Source organism: Scyliorhinus torazame, chromosome 5 (genome assembly GCF_047496885.1).
Source record: "Scyliorhinus torazame isolate Kashiwa2021f chromosome 5, sScyTor2.1, whole genome shotgun sequence".
NCBI classification, from domain to species: Eukaryota; Metazoa; Chordata; class Chondrichthyes; order Carcharhiniformes; family Scyliorhinidae; genus Scyliorhinus; species Scyliorhinus torazame.
In genome coordinates this window covers 71,728,227-71,745,427 of record NC_092711.1, presented here as the reverse complement: position 1 = coordinate 71,745,427, position 17,201 = coordinate 71,728,227, and the positions used below count along the sequence as shown (strand labels likewise).

The 17,201-nt window shown below is 51.4% G+C and overlaps 1 gene segment (V, D, J or C); it reads left to right on the top strand.

The window, feature by feature from the left end:
- LOC140418383 (Ig heavy chain C region-like) overlaps nucleotides 1-16,601 on the top strand; it is a 28,633-nt gene extending 12,032 nt beyond the window's left edge. The window contains 4 exon segments of the C gene segment in view: nucleotides 12,512-12,808; nucleotides 13,005-13,310; nucleotides 14,137-14,445; nucleotides 16,151-16,601. Coding sequence covers nucleotides 12,512-12,808; nucleotides 13,005-13,310; nucleotides 14,137-14,445; nucleotides 16,151-16,542 — 1,304 coding nt within the window.
- The last annotated feature ends 600 nt before the right edge of the window (nucleotides 16,602-17,201 follow it).

Genomic DNA, 17,201 nt, shown 5'->3' with positions numbered 1-17,201 from the left:
CACACCCTCGCTCTCACACCCTCAATCACACACCCTCACTCACACACCCTCACACACACACCCTCACTCATACACCCTCAGTCACACACATCCTCAGTCATACACCCTCACTAACCCACCCTCTCACACACACATTCACACACACACCGTCTCACACTACACTCACACACCCTCTCACACAACCTCACTCTCACACACCCTCACTCGCACACCCTCTCTCACACACCCTCACTCACACACCCTCACTCACACACCCTCACTCACACACACCGTCACTCACACACCCTCACTCTCATACCCTCACTCACACACCCTCTCACACACCCTCACTTACACATCCTCTCACGCACCCTCACTCACACACCCTCACTCACACACCCTCACTCACACACCCTCTCATACACACAAACTCACACACCCTCTCACACACCCTCTCTCACACACCCTCTTACACACCCTCTCACACACACACACACTCACAGCTCCCACTCTCCCACCCACACACACCCTCACTCACCCACCCACATTCATTCGCCCTTACTCATACACCCTCACTCACACACCCTCACTCACACACCCTCATACACCCACACTCACATACCCTCACTCACATACCCTCACTCACACACCCTCACTCACACACCCTCACTCACACACACTCACTCACACACCCTCTCACACACACCGTCACTCACACACCGTCACTCTCATACCCTCACTCACACAACCCTCACTCTCTCATCCTCACTCACACGCCAAACTTACACCTTCATTCACACGCCCTCACTCACACACCCTCGTGCACACACCCTCACTCACACACCTTCACTCACACACCCTCACTCAAACAACCTCACTCACACACCCTCACACACACACACCCTCATTCACACACCCTCACTCACACACAACCTCATTCACACACCCTCACTCACATACCCTCACTCACCCACCCTCACTCACACACCCTCAAACACACGCCCTCAAACAAACGCCCTCACTCACACGCCCTCACTCACACACCCTCACTCACACACCCTCATTCACACACATTCCCTCACACACACACCCTCACTCACACACCCTCATACACCCACACTGACATACACTCACTCACACACCCTCACTCGCACACCCTCTCACACACACCGTCACTCACACACCCTCACTCTCATACCCTCACTCACACACCCTCAATCACACACCCTCACTCACACACCCTCACACACACACTCTCATAGATCTCACTCACTCAACCACCCACATTCATTCACCCTCACTCAAAGTCTCACTCACACACCCTCACTCACAAACCCTCACTCACACACCCTCTCACACACACAGTCACTCACACACCATCACTCTCATACCCTCACTCACACAACCTCACTCACACGCCCTCACTCACACCCTCATTCACACACCATCACTCACACGCCCTCACTCACACACCCTTACATATACACCCTCACTCAAACCCTCACTCACACACACTCACACACCCTCACAAACACACCCTCACTCACACCCTCACTCACACACTCTCAATCACACACCCTCACTCCCACACCCTCACTCACACACCCTCACTCACACACCCTCACTCACACAACCTGACTCACACACCCTCACTCACACACCCTCACTCACACACGCTCACTCACACACCCTCACTCACACACCCTCAATCATACACCCTCACTCACACACCCTCACACACACACCCTCACTCACACACCCTCACTCACACACCCTCACTCACACACCCTCACACACCCTCATTCACACACCCTCATTCACACACACCCTCACACACACACCCTCACACACATACCCTCACACACACCCTCACTCATACACCTGCAGTCACACACGTCCTCATACACCCTCACTAACCCGCACTTTCACACACACATTCACACACACCGTCTCACTCCCCCACTCACACACCCTCGCTCACATACCCTCTCACACAACCTCACTCACACACCCTCTCACACACGCTCTCACACACAGACTCACACAACCTCTCTCAAACGCCCTCACTCACACCCTCACTCATACACCCTCTCACACACACCCTCATACACCCTCACTCACACCCTCACTCACACGCCCTCACTCACACGCCCTCACTCACACGCCCTCACTCACACGCCCTCACTCACACGCCCTCACTCACACGCCCTCACTCACACACCCTCGCTCTCACACCCTCAATCACACACCCTCACTCACACACCCTCACACACACACCCTCACTCATACACCCTCAGTCACACACATCCTCAGTCATACACCCTCACTAACCCACCCTCTCACACACACATTCACACACACACCGTCTCACACTACACTCACACACCCTCTCACACAACCTCACTCTCACACACCCTCACTCACACACCCTCACTCTCACACACCCTCACTCACACACCCTCTCTCACACACCCTCGCACACACACCCTCACTCACACACCCTCACACACACACCCTCACACACACACCCTCACTCACACACCCTCACTCACACACCCTCACTCACACACCCTCACTCACACACCCTCACTCACATACCCTCACTCACACACCCTCACTCACACACCCTCACACACCCTCACACACACACCCTCACTCACACACCCTCACTCACACACCCTCACTCACACACCCTCACTCACACACCCTCACTCACACACATACCCTCACACACACGCCCTCACTCACACGCCCTCACTCACACACCCTCACTCACACACCCTCACTCACACACACAAACTCACACACACAAACTCACTCACACACCCTCAATCAGACACCCTCACTCACACACCTCACTCACTCACACACCTCACTCACACACACAAACTCACTCACACACCCTCACTCACAGACCCTCACTCACACACCCTCACTCACACACCCTCACTCACACACCCTCACTCACACACCCTCTCACACACACACACTCACAGCTCTCACTCACGCACCCACATTCATTCGCCCTCACTCACTCACCCACATTCATTCGCCCTCACTCATACACCCTCACTCACACACCCTCACTCACACACCTTCACTCACTCACCCTCACTCACACAACCTCACTCACACACCCTCACACACACACCCTCATTCACACACCCTCACTCACACACCCTCACTCACACACCCTCACTCACACACCACTCACTCACTCACCCTCACTCACACACCCACACTCACACACCCTCACTCACACACCTTCACTCACTCACCCTTTCACACACACACCCTCATTCACACACCCTCACTCACACGCCCTCACTCACACACCCTTGCATATACACCCTCACTCACACACCCTCACTCACACACCCTCACAAACACACCCTCACTCTCACACCCTCACTCTCACACCCTCACTCACACACCCTCACTCACACACCCTCACTCACACACCCTCACTCATACAACCTCACTCACACACCCTCACTCACACACCCTCACTCACACACCCTCACGCACCCTCACTCACACACACCGTCACTCACACACCCTCACTCTCATACCCTCACGCACACACCCTCTCACACACCCTCACTTACACATCCTCTCACACACCCTCACTCACACACCCTCACTCACACACCCTCTCATACACACAAACTCACACACCCTCTCACACACCCTCTCTCACACACCCTCTTACACACCCTCTCACACACACACACACTCACAGCTCCCACTCTCCCACCCACACACACCCTCACTCACCCACCCACATTCATTCGCCCTCACTCACACACCCTCACTCACACACCCTCAGTCACACACCCTCACTCACACACCCTCACTCACACACCCTCACTCACATACCCTCACTCACACACCCTCACTCACACACCCTCACTCACACACACTCACTCACACACCCTCTCACACACACCGTCACTCACACACCGTCACTCTCATACCCTCACTCACACAACCCTCATTCTCTCATCCTCACTCACACGCCAAACTTACACCTTCATTCACACGCCCTCACTCACACACCCTCGTGCACACACCCTCACTCACACACCTTCACTCACACACCCTCACTCAAACAACCTCACTCACACACCCTCACACACACACCCTCATTCACACACCCTCACTCACACACAACCTCATTCACACACCCTCACTCACATACCCTCACTCACCCACCCTCACTCACACACCCTCAAACACACGCCCTCAAACACACGCCCTCACTCACACACCCTCACTCACACAACCTCACTCACACACCCTCATTCACACACATTCCCTCACACACACACCCTCACTCACACACCCTCATACACCCACACTGACATACACTCATTCACACACCCTCACTCACACCCTCACTCGCACACCCTCTCACACACACCGTCACTCACACACCCTCACTCTCATACCCTCACTCACACACCCTCACTCACACACCCTCACTCACACACCCTCACACACACACTCTCATAGATCTCACTCACTCAACCACCCACATTCATTCACCCTCACTCAAAGTCTCACTCACACACCCTCACTCACAAACCCTCACTCACACACCCTCTCACACACACAGTCACTCACACACCATCACTCTCATACCCTCACTCACACAACCTCACTCACACGCCCTCACTTACACCCTCATTCACACACCATCACTCACACGCCCTCACTCACACACCCTTACATATACACCCTCACACAAACCCTCACTCACACACACTCACACACCCTCACAAACACACCCTCACTCACACCCTCACTCACACACTCTCAATCACACACCCTCACTCCCACACCCTCACTCACACACACTCACTCACACACCCTCACTCACACAACGTGACTCACACACCCTCACTCACACACCCTCACTCACACACCCTCACTCACACACCCTCACTCTCACACCCTCACTCTCACACCCTCACTCACACACCCTCACTCACACACCCTCACTCATACAACCTCACTCACACACCCTCACTCACACACCCTCACTCACACACCCTCACACACCCTCACTCACACACACCGTCACTCACACACCCTCACTCTCATACCCTCACGCACACACCCTCTCACACACCCTCACTTACACATCCTCTTACACACCCTCACTCACACACCCTCACTCACACACCCTCACTCACACACCCTCTCATACACACAAACTCACACACCCTCTCACACACCCTCTCTCACACACCCTCTTACACACCCTCTCACACACACACACACTCACAGCTCCCACTCTCCCACCCACACACACCCTCACTCACCCACCCACATTCATTCGCCCTCACTCATACACCCTCACTCACACACCCTCACTCACACACCCTCATACACCCACACTCACATACACTCACTCACATACCCTCACTCACACACCCTCACTCACACACCCTCACTCACACACACTCACTCACACACCCTCTCACACACACCGTCACTCACACACCGTCACTCTCATACCCTCACTCACACAACCCTCACTCTCTCATCCTCACTCACACGCCAAACTTACACCTTCATTCACACACCCTCACTCACACACCCTCGTGCACACACCCTCACTCACACACCTTCACTCACACACCCTCACTCAAACAACCTCACTCACACACACTCACACACACACCCTCATTCACACACCCTCACTCACACACAACCTCATTCACACACCCTCACTCACATACCATCACTCACCCAACCTCACTCACACACCCTCAAACACACGCCCTCAAACACACGCCCTAACTCACACACCCTCACTCACACAACCTCACTCACACACCCTCATTCACACACATTCCCTCACACACACACCCTCACTCACACACCCTCATACACCCACACTGACATACACTCACTCACACACCCTCACTCACACCCTCACTCGCATACCCTCTCACACACACCGTCACTCACACACCCTCACTCGCATCCCCTCACTCACACACCCTCACTCACACACCCTCACTCACACACCCTCACACACACACTCTCATAGATCTCACTCACTCAACCACCCACATTCATTCACCCTCACTCAAAGTCTCACTCACACACCCTCACTCACAAACCCTCACTCACACACTCTCTCACACACACAGTCACTCACACACCATCACTCTCATACCCTCACTCACACAACCTCACTCACACACCCTCACTTACACCCTCATTCACACACCATCACTCACACGCCCTCACTCACACACCCTTACATATACACCCTCACTCAAACCCTCACTCACACACACTCACACACCCTCACAAACACACCCTCACTCACACCCTCACTCACACACTCTCAATCACACACCCTCACTCCCACACCCTCACTCACACACCCTCACTCACACACCCTCACTCACACACCCTCACTCACACACCCTCACTCACACACCCTCAATCATACACCCTCACTCACACACCCTCACACACACACCCTCACTCACACACCCTCACTCACACACCCTCACTCACACAGCCTCACACACCCTCATTCACACACCCTCATTCACACACACCCTCACACACACACCCTCACACACACACCCTCACACACACCCTCACTCATACACCTGCAGTCACACACATCCTCATAAACCCTCACTAACCCGCACTTTCACACACACATTCACACACACCGTCTCACTCCCCCACTCACACACCCTCGCTCACATACCCTCTCACACAACCTCACTCACACACCCTCTCACACGCGCTCTCACACACAGACTCACACAACCTCTCTCACACGCCCTCACTCACACCCTCACTCATACACCCTCTCACACACACCCTCATACACCCTCACTCACACGCCCTCACTCACACGCCCTCACTCACACGCCCTCACTCACACGCCCTCACTCACACGCCCTCACTCACACACCCTCACTCACACACCCTCACTCTCACACCCTCACTCACACACCCTCACTCACACACCCTCACACACGCACCCTCACTCATACACCCTCAGTCACACACACCCTCAGTCATACACCCTCACTAACCCACCCTCTCACACACACATTCACACACACACCGTCTCACACTACACTCACACACCCTCTCACACAACCTCACTCTCACACACCCTCACTCACACACCCTCACTCTCACACACCCTCACTCACACACCCTCTCTCACACACCCTCGCACACACACCCTCACTCACACACCCTCACACACACACCCTCACACACACACCCTCACTCACACACCCTCACTCACACACCCTCACTCACACACCCTCACTCACATACCCTCACTCACACACCCTCACTCACACACCCTCACACACCCTCACTCACACACCCTCACTCACACACCCTCACTCACACACCCTCACTCACACACCCTCACTCACGCACACAAACTCACACACACAAACTCACTCACACACCCTCACTCACACACCCTCACTCACACACCCTCACTCACACACCCTCACTCACGCACACAAACTCACACACACAAACTCACTCACACACCCTCACTCACACACCCTCACTCACACACCCTCACTCACACACACAAACTCACTCACACACCCTCACTCACACACCCTCACTCACACACCCTCACTCACACACCCTCACTCACACACCCTCACTCACACACCCTCACTCACACACACACACTCACACACACACACTCACAGCTCTCACTCACGCACCCACATTCATTCGCCCTCACTCATACACCCTCACTCACACACCCTCACTCACACACCTTCACTCACTCACCCTCACTCACACAACCTCACTCACACACCCTCACACACACACCCTAATTCACACACCCTCACTCACACACCCTCACTCACACACCCTCATACACCCACACTCACATGCCCTCACTCACACCCTCACACACAAACCCTCATTCACACACCCTCACTCACACACCCTCACTCACTCACACACCCTCACTCACTCACACACCCTCACTCACTCACTCACACAACCTCACTCACTCACACAACCTCACTCACACACAACCTTATTCACACACCCTCACTCACATACACTCACTCACCGACCCTCACTCACACACCCTCAAACACACACCCTCACTCACACACCCTCACTCACACACCCTCACTCACACACCCTCACTCACACACCCTCACTCACACACCCTCACTCACATACCCTCACTCACACACCCTCACTCACACACCCTCACTCACACACCCTCACTCACACACCCACACTCACACACCTTCACTCACACACCCTCATCACACACCCTCATCACACACCCTCACTCACACACCCTCACACACCCTGACTCACACACCCTCACTCACACACCCTCAAACACACACCCTCACTCACACACCCTCACACACCCTGACTCACACACCCTGACTCACACACCCTCACTCACACACCCTCACTCACACACCCTCACTCACACACACCGTCACTCACACACACAAACTCACACACACAAACTCACACACCCTCATCACACACCCTCACTCACACACCCTCACACACCCTGACTCACACACCCTCACTCACATATCCTCACTCACACACCCTCACTCACACACCCTCACTCACACATCCTCACTCACATACCCTCACTCACACACCCTCACTCACACACTCACACTCACACACCCTCACTCACACACTCTCACTCACACTCCCTCACTCACACACCCTCACACACACACCCTCACTCACACACCCTCACACACACACCCTCACAAACACACCCTCACTCACACACCCTGACTCACACACCCTCACTCACTCACCCTCACTCACACACCCTCACTCACACACCCTCACACACACACCCTCACTCACATACCCTCACTCACACACCCTCACACACACACCCTCACACACACACCCTCGCTCACACACCCTCACTCACACACCCTCACTCACACACCCTCACTCACACACCCTCACTCACTCACCCTCACTCACTCACCCTCACTCACTCACCCTCACTCATACACCCTCACTCACACACCCTCACTCACACACCCTCACTCACACACCCTCACTCACACACCCTCACTCACACACCCTCACTCACACACCCTCACTCACACACCCTCACTCACACACCCTCACTCACACACCCTCACTCACACACCCTCACTCACACACCCTCACTCACACACCCCCACTCACACACCCACACTCACACACCTTCACTCACACACCCTCACACACCCTCACTCACACACCCTCACTCACACACCCTCACTCACACACCCTCACTCACACACCCTCACTCACACACCCTCACTCACACACCCTCACTCACCCACCCTCACTCACACACCCTCAAACACACAACCTCACTCACACACCCTCACACACCCTGACTCACACACCCTCACTCACACACCCTCAAACACACACCCTCACTCACACACCCTCACTCACACACCCTCACTCACACAACCTCACTCACACACACCCTCACTCACACACCCTCACACTCACACCCTCACACACACACCCTCACTCACACACCCTCACTCACACACCCTCACTCTCACACTCTCACTCTCACACCCTCACTCACACACTCACACTCACACACCCTCACTCACACACTCTCACTCACACACTCTCACTCACACACCCTCACTCACACACCCTCACTCACACACCCTCACTCTCACACCCTCACTCACACACTCACACTCACACGCCCTCACTCACACACCCTCACTCTCACACCCTCACTCACACACTCACACTCACACACCCTCACTCACACACCCTCACACACACACCCTCACACAGACACCCTCACTCACACACCCTCACTCACACACCCTCACTCACACACCCTCACTCACACACCCTCACACACTCACCCTCACTCACACACCCTCACTCACCCACCCTCACTCACCCACCCTCACTCACCCACCCTCACTCACCCACCCTCACACACACACCCTCACTCACACACCCTCACTCACACACCCTCACTCACACACCCTCACTCACACACCCTCACTCACACACCCTCACACACACACCCTCACTCACACACCCTCACTTACACACCCTCACTCACACACTCTCACACTCACTCACTCACACACCCTCACTCACACACCCTCACACACACACTCACACACACCCTCACTCACACACCCTCACTCACACACCCTCACTCACACACCCTCACTCACACACCCTCACTCACACACCCTCACTCACACACTCTCACACTCACTCACTCTCACACTCACTCACTCACACACTCACTCACTAACACACTCACTCACACACACTCACTCACTCACACTCACTCACTCACACACCCTCACTCACACACCTTCACTCACACACCCTCACTCACACACCCTCATTCACACACCCTCACACACACACCCTCATTCACACACCCTCACACACACACCCTCACTCACACACCCTCACTCACATACCCTCACTCACACACCCTCACTCACACACCCACACACCCTCACACACACCCTCACACACACACCCTCACTCACACACCCTCACACACACACCCTCACTCACACACCCTCACTCACATACCCTCACTCACACACCCTCACTCACACACCCTCACTCACACACTCTCACACTCACTCACTCTCACACTCACTCACTCACACACTCACTCACTAACACACTCACTCACACACACTCACTCACTCACACACCCTCACTCACACACCTTCACTCACACACCCTCACTCACACACCCTCATTCACACACCCTCACACACACACCCTCATTCACACACCCTCACACACACACCCTCACTCACACACCCTCACTCACATACCCTCACTCACACACCCTCACTCACACACCCACACACCCTCACACACACCCTCACACACACACCCTCACTCACACACCCTCACACACACACCCTCACTCACACACCCTCACTCACATACCCTCACTCACACTCCCTCACTCACACACCCACACTCACACACCCTCACACACACCCTCACTCACACACCCTCACACACACACCCTCACTCACACACCCTCACTCACATACCCACACTCACACACCCTCACTCACACACCCTCACTCACACACCCACACTCACACACCCTCACACACACCCTCACTCACATACCCTCATTCACACACCCTCATTCACACACCCTCACACACACACCCTCATTCACACACCCTCACACACACACCCTCATTCACACACCCTCACTGGACTGTAACGTACACAGATCAGTTAACTGGATTTTGATGTCCACAGCTCAGCTAGCTGCATTGAGATGTACACAGCTCAGTTAGCCGGATTGTGACGTACACAGCTCAGTTAGCTGGATTGTGACGTACACAGCTCAGTTAGCTGGATTGTGACGTACACAGCTCAGTTAGCTGGATTGTGACGTACACAGCTCAATTAGCTGGATTGTGACGTACACAGCTCAGCTAGCTGGATTGTGATGTACACAGCTCAGTTAGCTGGATTGTGACGTACACAGCTCTGCTAGCTGGATTGTGACGTACACAGCTCAGTGAGCTGGATTGTGACGTACACAGCTCAGATAGCTGGATTGTGATGTACACAGCTCAGTTAGCTGGATTGTGACGTACACAGCTCAGTTAGCTGGATTGTGACGTACACAGCTCAGCTAGCTGGATTGTGACGTACACAGCTCAGTTAGCTGGATTGTGACGTACACAGCTCAGATAGCTGGACTGTGACGTACACAGCTCAGTTAGCTGGATTGTGACGTACACAGCTCAATTAGCTGGATTGTGACGTACACAGCTCAGCTAGCTGGATTGTGACGTACACAGCTCAGTTAGCTGGATTGTGACGTACACAGCTCAGTTAGCTGGATTGTGACGGAAACAGCTCAGTGAGCTGGATTGTGACGTACACAGCTCAGTTCGCTGAATTGTGATGTACACAGCTCAGTGAGCTGGATTGTGACGTACACAGCTCAGTAAGCTGGGCGGCTGGTTCGTGATGGAAAGCGACCCCAACAGCGCGAGTTCAATTGCTGTATCGGCTGAGGTTCTCATGAAGACCACCATTCTCAAACTTGCCCCTCATCTGAGATGTGCTGACCCTCAGGTCAAATCACCACAAGTCAGCTCTGAAAAGGAGAGCAGTCTCTGTGATTATGGCGCCATTTACATTTTATTTTACATGATGGCTGAAATAATGGGGAAAACCCTCTGCTCCTCTCATTCAATTCAATGAAAGTTACATCATTCAGGTGGCATCAAAATGCTATTTTTTGTCATGTGATAGAGATGGAGAGAGAGATGTGAGTTTCTATTGAGGGGCCATAGAGATGGTGATCCCCAAATGATAGACGCTGAAATGTGGATGTAACGTTTAATGAGAAAATATTCGGATAAACGCATGGTCACATTTTGAAGTGCTTGTTAACTTATAAATCACAAATAACAGAGTCTAACTTGTTGAATGGACCATTCTCCCCCAGCGACACCGTCTCCGCCCACTCTCTACAGCCTGGTCTCCTGTCAGCAACACAACAGTGACGGCTCCGTGACCTTCGGCTGTTTGGCGATGGACTACTCCCCAGAAATCACCAGCCTTACCTGGAAGAAAGATGGGCAGCTGATCACCACTGGAGTTAAGAAATACCCGTCAGTGAGAAACAAGAAGGGAACCTACACCCTGAGCAGTCAGTTAACCATCACCGAGTCAGAGGGGGGATGCAGCGAAATCAGCTGTGAGGTTCGACACAGCGGCTCAGACAAGAGCATTGGAATGAAATGTAAGTGTTGTGGAATCTGTGAGAAACAGACGCTTTGATTACTTTATTTACATCTTTGGTCATAACACATTTATGGTTCTCTGCATAGTTCTGATTCCTGCGAGAAATAGTGACCACAGAGAAACTGTTAAAATACAATTAGTAATTTTATTGATTACATCTTCTTCAAGAAATGTCTAACTTGTGTTTCTTGAAGGTGGAGTCAACACTCCAAATGTTCTCCTCACCGTGAGTTCCAATGAAGAAATCTCAAGACAGAAATTTGCAACCATGGTCTGTTCAATCAACGATTTCCATCCAAAGTCAATGACGGTGAAGTGGCTGAAGAATGGACAAGCCATGGGTTCAGGATTTGTCACCTCGCCCCCCTGTGAAGTGAACGGGAACTTCTCGGCGAGCAGTCGGCTGACAGTCTCCGCTGGGGAATGGTTCAGCAAAGCGGTCTATACCTGCCAGGTCACTCATCAAGAGGTCACACAAAGTCAAAATATCACTGCGTCTGGTAAGAGACACAAACAGAGGAAACAATAAATCATCCTGCACTCTGATGTTAATCCAAATCAGGAATTTACTGAAGTTAGTGTAAAGCACAGAACAACTTCTAATTTACTGCCATGTCGTTTGTGTTTCATTCTGATGTAAGAGCTGCATGAGGGTTGCTAATCATTCACGATTTTATGAATATAGAAATAAATTTATCCCTATAATTTGAAGTAATTTAGTGAGTGAGGTGGATGAATGAATTGAAAATCGCTTATTGTCACAAGTAGGCTTCAAATGAAGTTACTGTGAAAAGCCCCTAGTCGCCACATTCCGGCGCCTGTTCGGGGAGGCTGGTATGGGAATTGGACCCGCGCTGGTGGCCTGCCTTGGTCTGCTTTAAAAGCCAGTGATTTAGCCCTGTGCTAAACCAGCCCCTGGTGGACTTGATACCAGCTTTATCCTGAGACGGCTGATTATATTTGAGAGTCAGTGGGTGTCTCAAACACTTAACTGATAACAGCTCCGGGGGAAAGTGTTGGAAAGTTCATCCAACCTATTTATGGATCAGCCTCCAGTACTTCGTTCCTGAGATAAGGAATGGAATATTTGTATTGGGAATGCTGAAATGCTGATTCGTTAGAATGATATCGGGGCTGACTGTATTTCACAATGAGAATAGTTTTCACAAACCAAACTGATTTTCCATTGCGTATAGAAGATTAAAGGCGGTCTTTAGAGGTTGATGTTTCGAAGCTGATTCATTCCCATTTAGAGTTCAGGCTGAATCCTGTTGTCCTGATTCTGAAGATCAAACTTGGGTTGATTTCCACGTTTTTCATTCGCAGATCCTTCCCTTTGCACTGATGCCTCAGTAACAATACTGCCACCACCAATAGAACAGGTCTTACTGGAGGCGACTGTAACCTTAACCTGCGTCATTTCGAATGCTCCTTATGGAGTCAACGTGTCCTGGAGTGAAGCGAAGAAGCCGCTGAAATCAGAGATTACCGACCAGCCTGGGGCAGATACTGAGAGTGTGGTCAGCAAATTAAACATCTCCACACAAGCCTGGCTGAGTGGGGCTGTGTTTGACTGTGTGGCGAGCCACCAGGACCTGCCAACTCCTTTAAGAATTTCAATCCACAAAAAAATAGGTGAGCGGTGAGACTGAAGCAATAAGTGAGTCATTGTGTCTATTTCTCGTGTCAGTGCAGCGGTCAGTATTTAGCATTCAGGGTATTTGTGGTCCATTCTGATTGGTAATTCCACTAACTAAATACTCTGGGCGTTTAGAGTTTAAGGGGGAAATTGATATGCAGATGAATTAACAATGAAACCCAACAGTGATATTGGGTTTAGATGGAGCGAGACCATAGACCACAAGACTGAGGAACAGACGTTGGCCATTGGGCCCATCAACACCGGTCCAGCCTGCAGTGAGGTCATGACTGATCTGATGTGATAATCTTAAACTCGTCTTTCCCGACTTATCCCCATATCTCTTGACGCATTCACAGATTTAAAGTATGTCTCCCTCAACCTTGAACATACTGAACAACCCAGAATCTACAGCCCCCCGGGTTAAATAATTCCACAGCTTCCCTACTCTCTGAGAGAGGAAATTCCACCTCATCTCTGTCTGAAATGGGCGAACCCTCACTTTGTGATCATGCACGCTGGTCCTAGACGCTCCCACACGGGAAAACAACCCCTCAGCATCTATCCTAAGGAGCTCCCTGAGAATCTTTCATGTCTCAATTAGGTGGCCTTCATTCCTCTAAACTCCAATAAGTACAGCCCAGCCTACTTAACCTCAGCTCATAAGAAAATCCCTCCATACTCGGGATCAACCTCGTGAACCTTCTCTGGACTGCCTTCAAAACCAATCTGTCTTCCTTAGATAAGGGCGCCGAGACTGTTCAAAGTATACCAGGTGCAGTCTAACCAATGCCTTGTATAGTTTTAGCCAGACTTCCCCATGTTTATATTCTATTCCCTTTGAAATGAATGTCAACATTCAATTTGTCTCCATATTACCTGCAGAACTTTCTTTGTGTGGTTTCTGCACGAGGACCCCCAATTCCCCCGTTACTTCAGCTTTCTCCAGTCTTTCTCCATCTAAATAATATTCCGTTATGTACTTCCTCCTACCAAAGTGTCTAACCTCACATTCTCTGTCCCTCTGTGTATTTTCTGTGATCCTCACCACTTGCCTTTCTACCTATTTTTTGTCATCTGCAAACGTGGGAATAGAACATTCATTTATTAAACACAGTTTTGAAATTCATGTATATTACATCTACTGGCCCCCCTCTCTCTCGCCTTCTCGTTATCACCTCAAATAAGGGCAATAAATTTGTCAGGCATGATTTACCCTTGACGAGGCCGCGCTGACTCTGTTGATTATATTGAGTATTTCTAAATGCTCAGCGATTGGATCCGTTATAATGGACTCGAACCGTTTCCCACTGACAGATGTTAAGGTCACTGGCCTATCGTTACCTGTTTTTGTCTCCCTTCCCTTTTGAATAAGGGTGTTACATTGGCAGTTTCCCAATCCTCTTGGGGTAAGGTGGGAGGAGCCTGGTGTGGAGTTTATACACCAGCACAGAACAGCTGGGCCGAATGGTCCGTTCCCCTGCTATCCACATTCTGAAACTTTCGAATCCAATATGTAAATTCTCAGGGAAAAGGCTTGTGTCCACCTCTGCTCCGAGCTCGGAAACCGGACAGATCCCAAAGTGGAAAATGGAAACCTTTAAAATCCAACACAAAACACATTTCTCTCACATCTAACCCGCGGTTCCATTGTCTCCGGAATTCCCCATTTTATTTACATTTATTGTACATTTTCTGCAGATCCCAATCCGCGGGAACCGTCCGTCTCTGTCCTCCTGCCCTCGGCTGAAGACGTCTCCGCTCAGAGATTCGTCTCCCTCAGCTGCTTAGTGAGAGGTTTCTCCCCCCGAGAGATCTTCGTCAAGTGGACCGTCAATGACAAGCCGGTGAATGCCGGGAACTACAAGAACACCGAGGTGATGGCGGAGAACGGCAATAACTCCTTCTTCATGTACAGCCTGTTATCCATTGCAGCGGAGGAGTGGGCCAGCGGTGCTTCTTACTCCTGTGTGGTGGGACATGAAGCCATCCCCTTGAAGATCATCAACAGAACGGTTGATAAATCCAGCGGTAAACCCAGTTTTGTGAACATTTCCCTCGCTCTGATGGACACCGTTAATTCATGTCAATGAGAATCTATCAATTGCATTTCGAACTAAATAAAAAAATTAAAAAGGTTTTTTTCCTCCAATTGTGATTTAAATGTACAGCCGCTTAATTAATGGAGCTTCCACTTTGCTGATATTAGATCTGTTCAATGAGACCCTGATTTCTACAGGTCTCAGCCCCAGGTCTGATACAACCAGAGCTCCCAGCTCAGATACACCCTGGGTTGGAGACAGAGTAAAATTCATTCATTGCAGGATTCACAAAATATATTCATTGACTTTCTTCTCGCTGAGGAGAAATCGGACACTTTCCCATTTCAGACAGACAAACACATCACATTTAGATCTCGGTGTTCCTGCTTCTCCCATTGCCCATCCCTTTAAAATTGATGTCAGCTTAAAATTGCTGCATCACACCCACTGGGAACTAAATTGAGAATCAAACAGAAACAAGGACCAACAATCACCCATCAAGGAGAGGGGAAAGGGAAATGTTTAATCCATTATATCTCCACCTCTCCTACAAAATCAGTAGGAGCCCCTAGGTAATCCACTGTCCCCCCACCTCCCCCACAGAGACAGGAGGAGGGGCATTAGTTAATGCACTCTCCTGCCACTTCCTCAAAAGAGAGAGGAAGGGGCATAAATTAATCCACTGCAACCACACTTCCCAAAACAAAGAC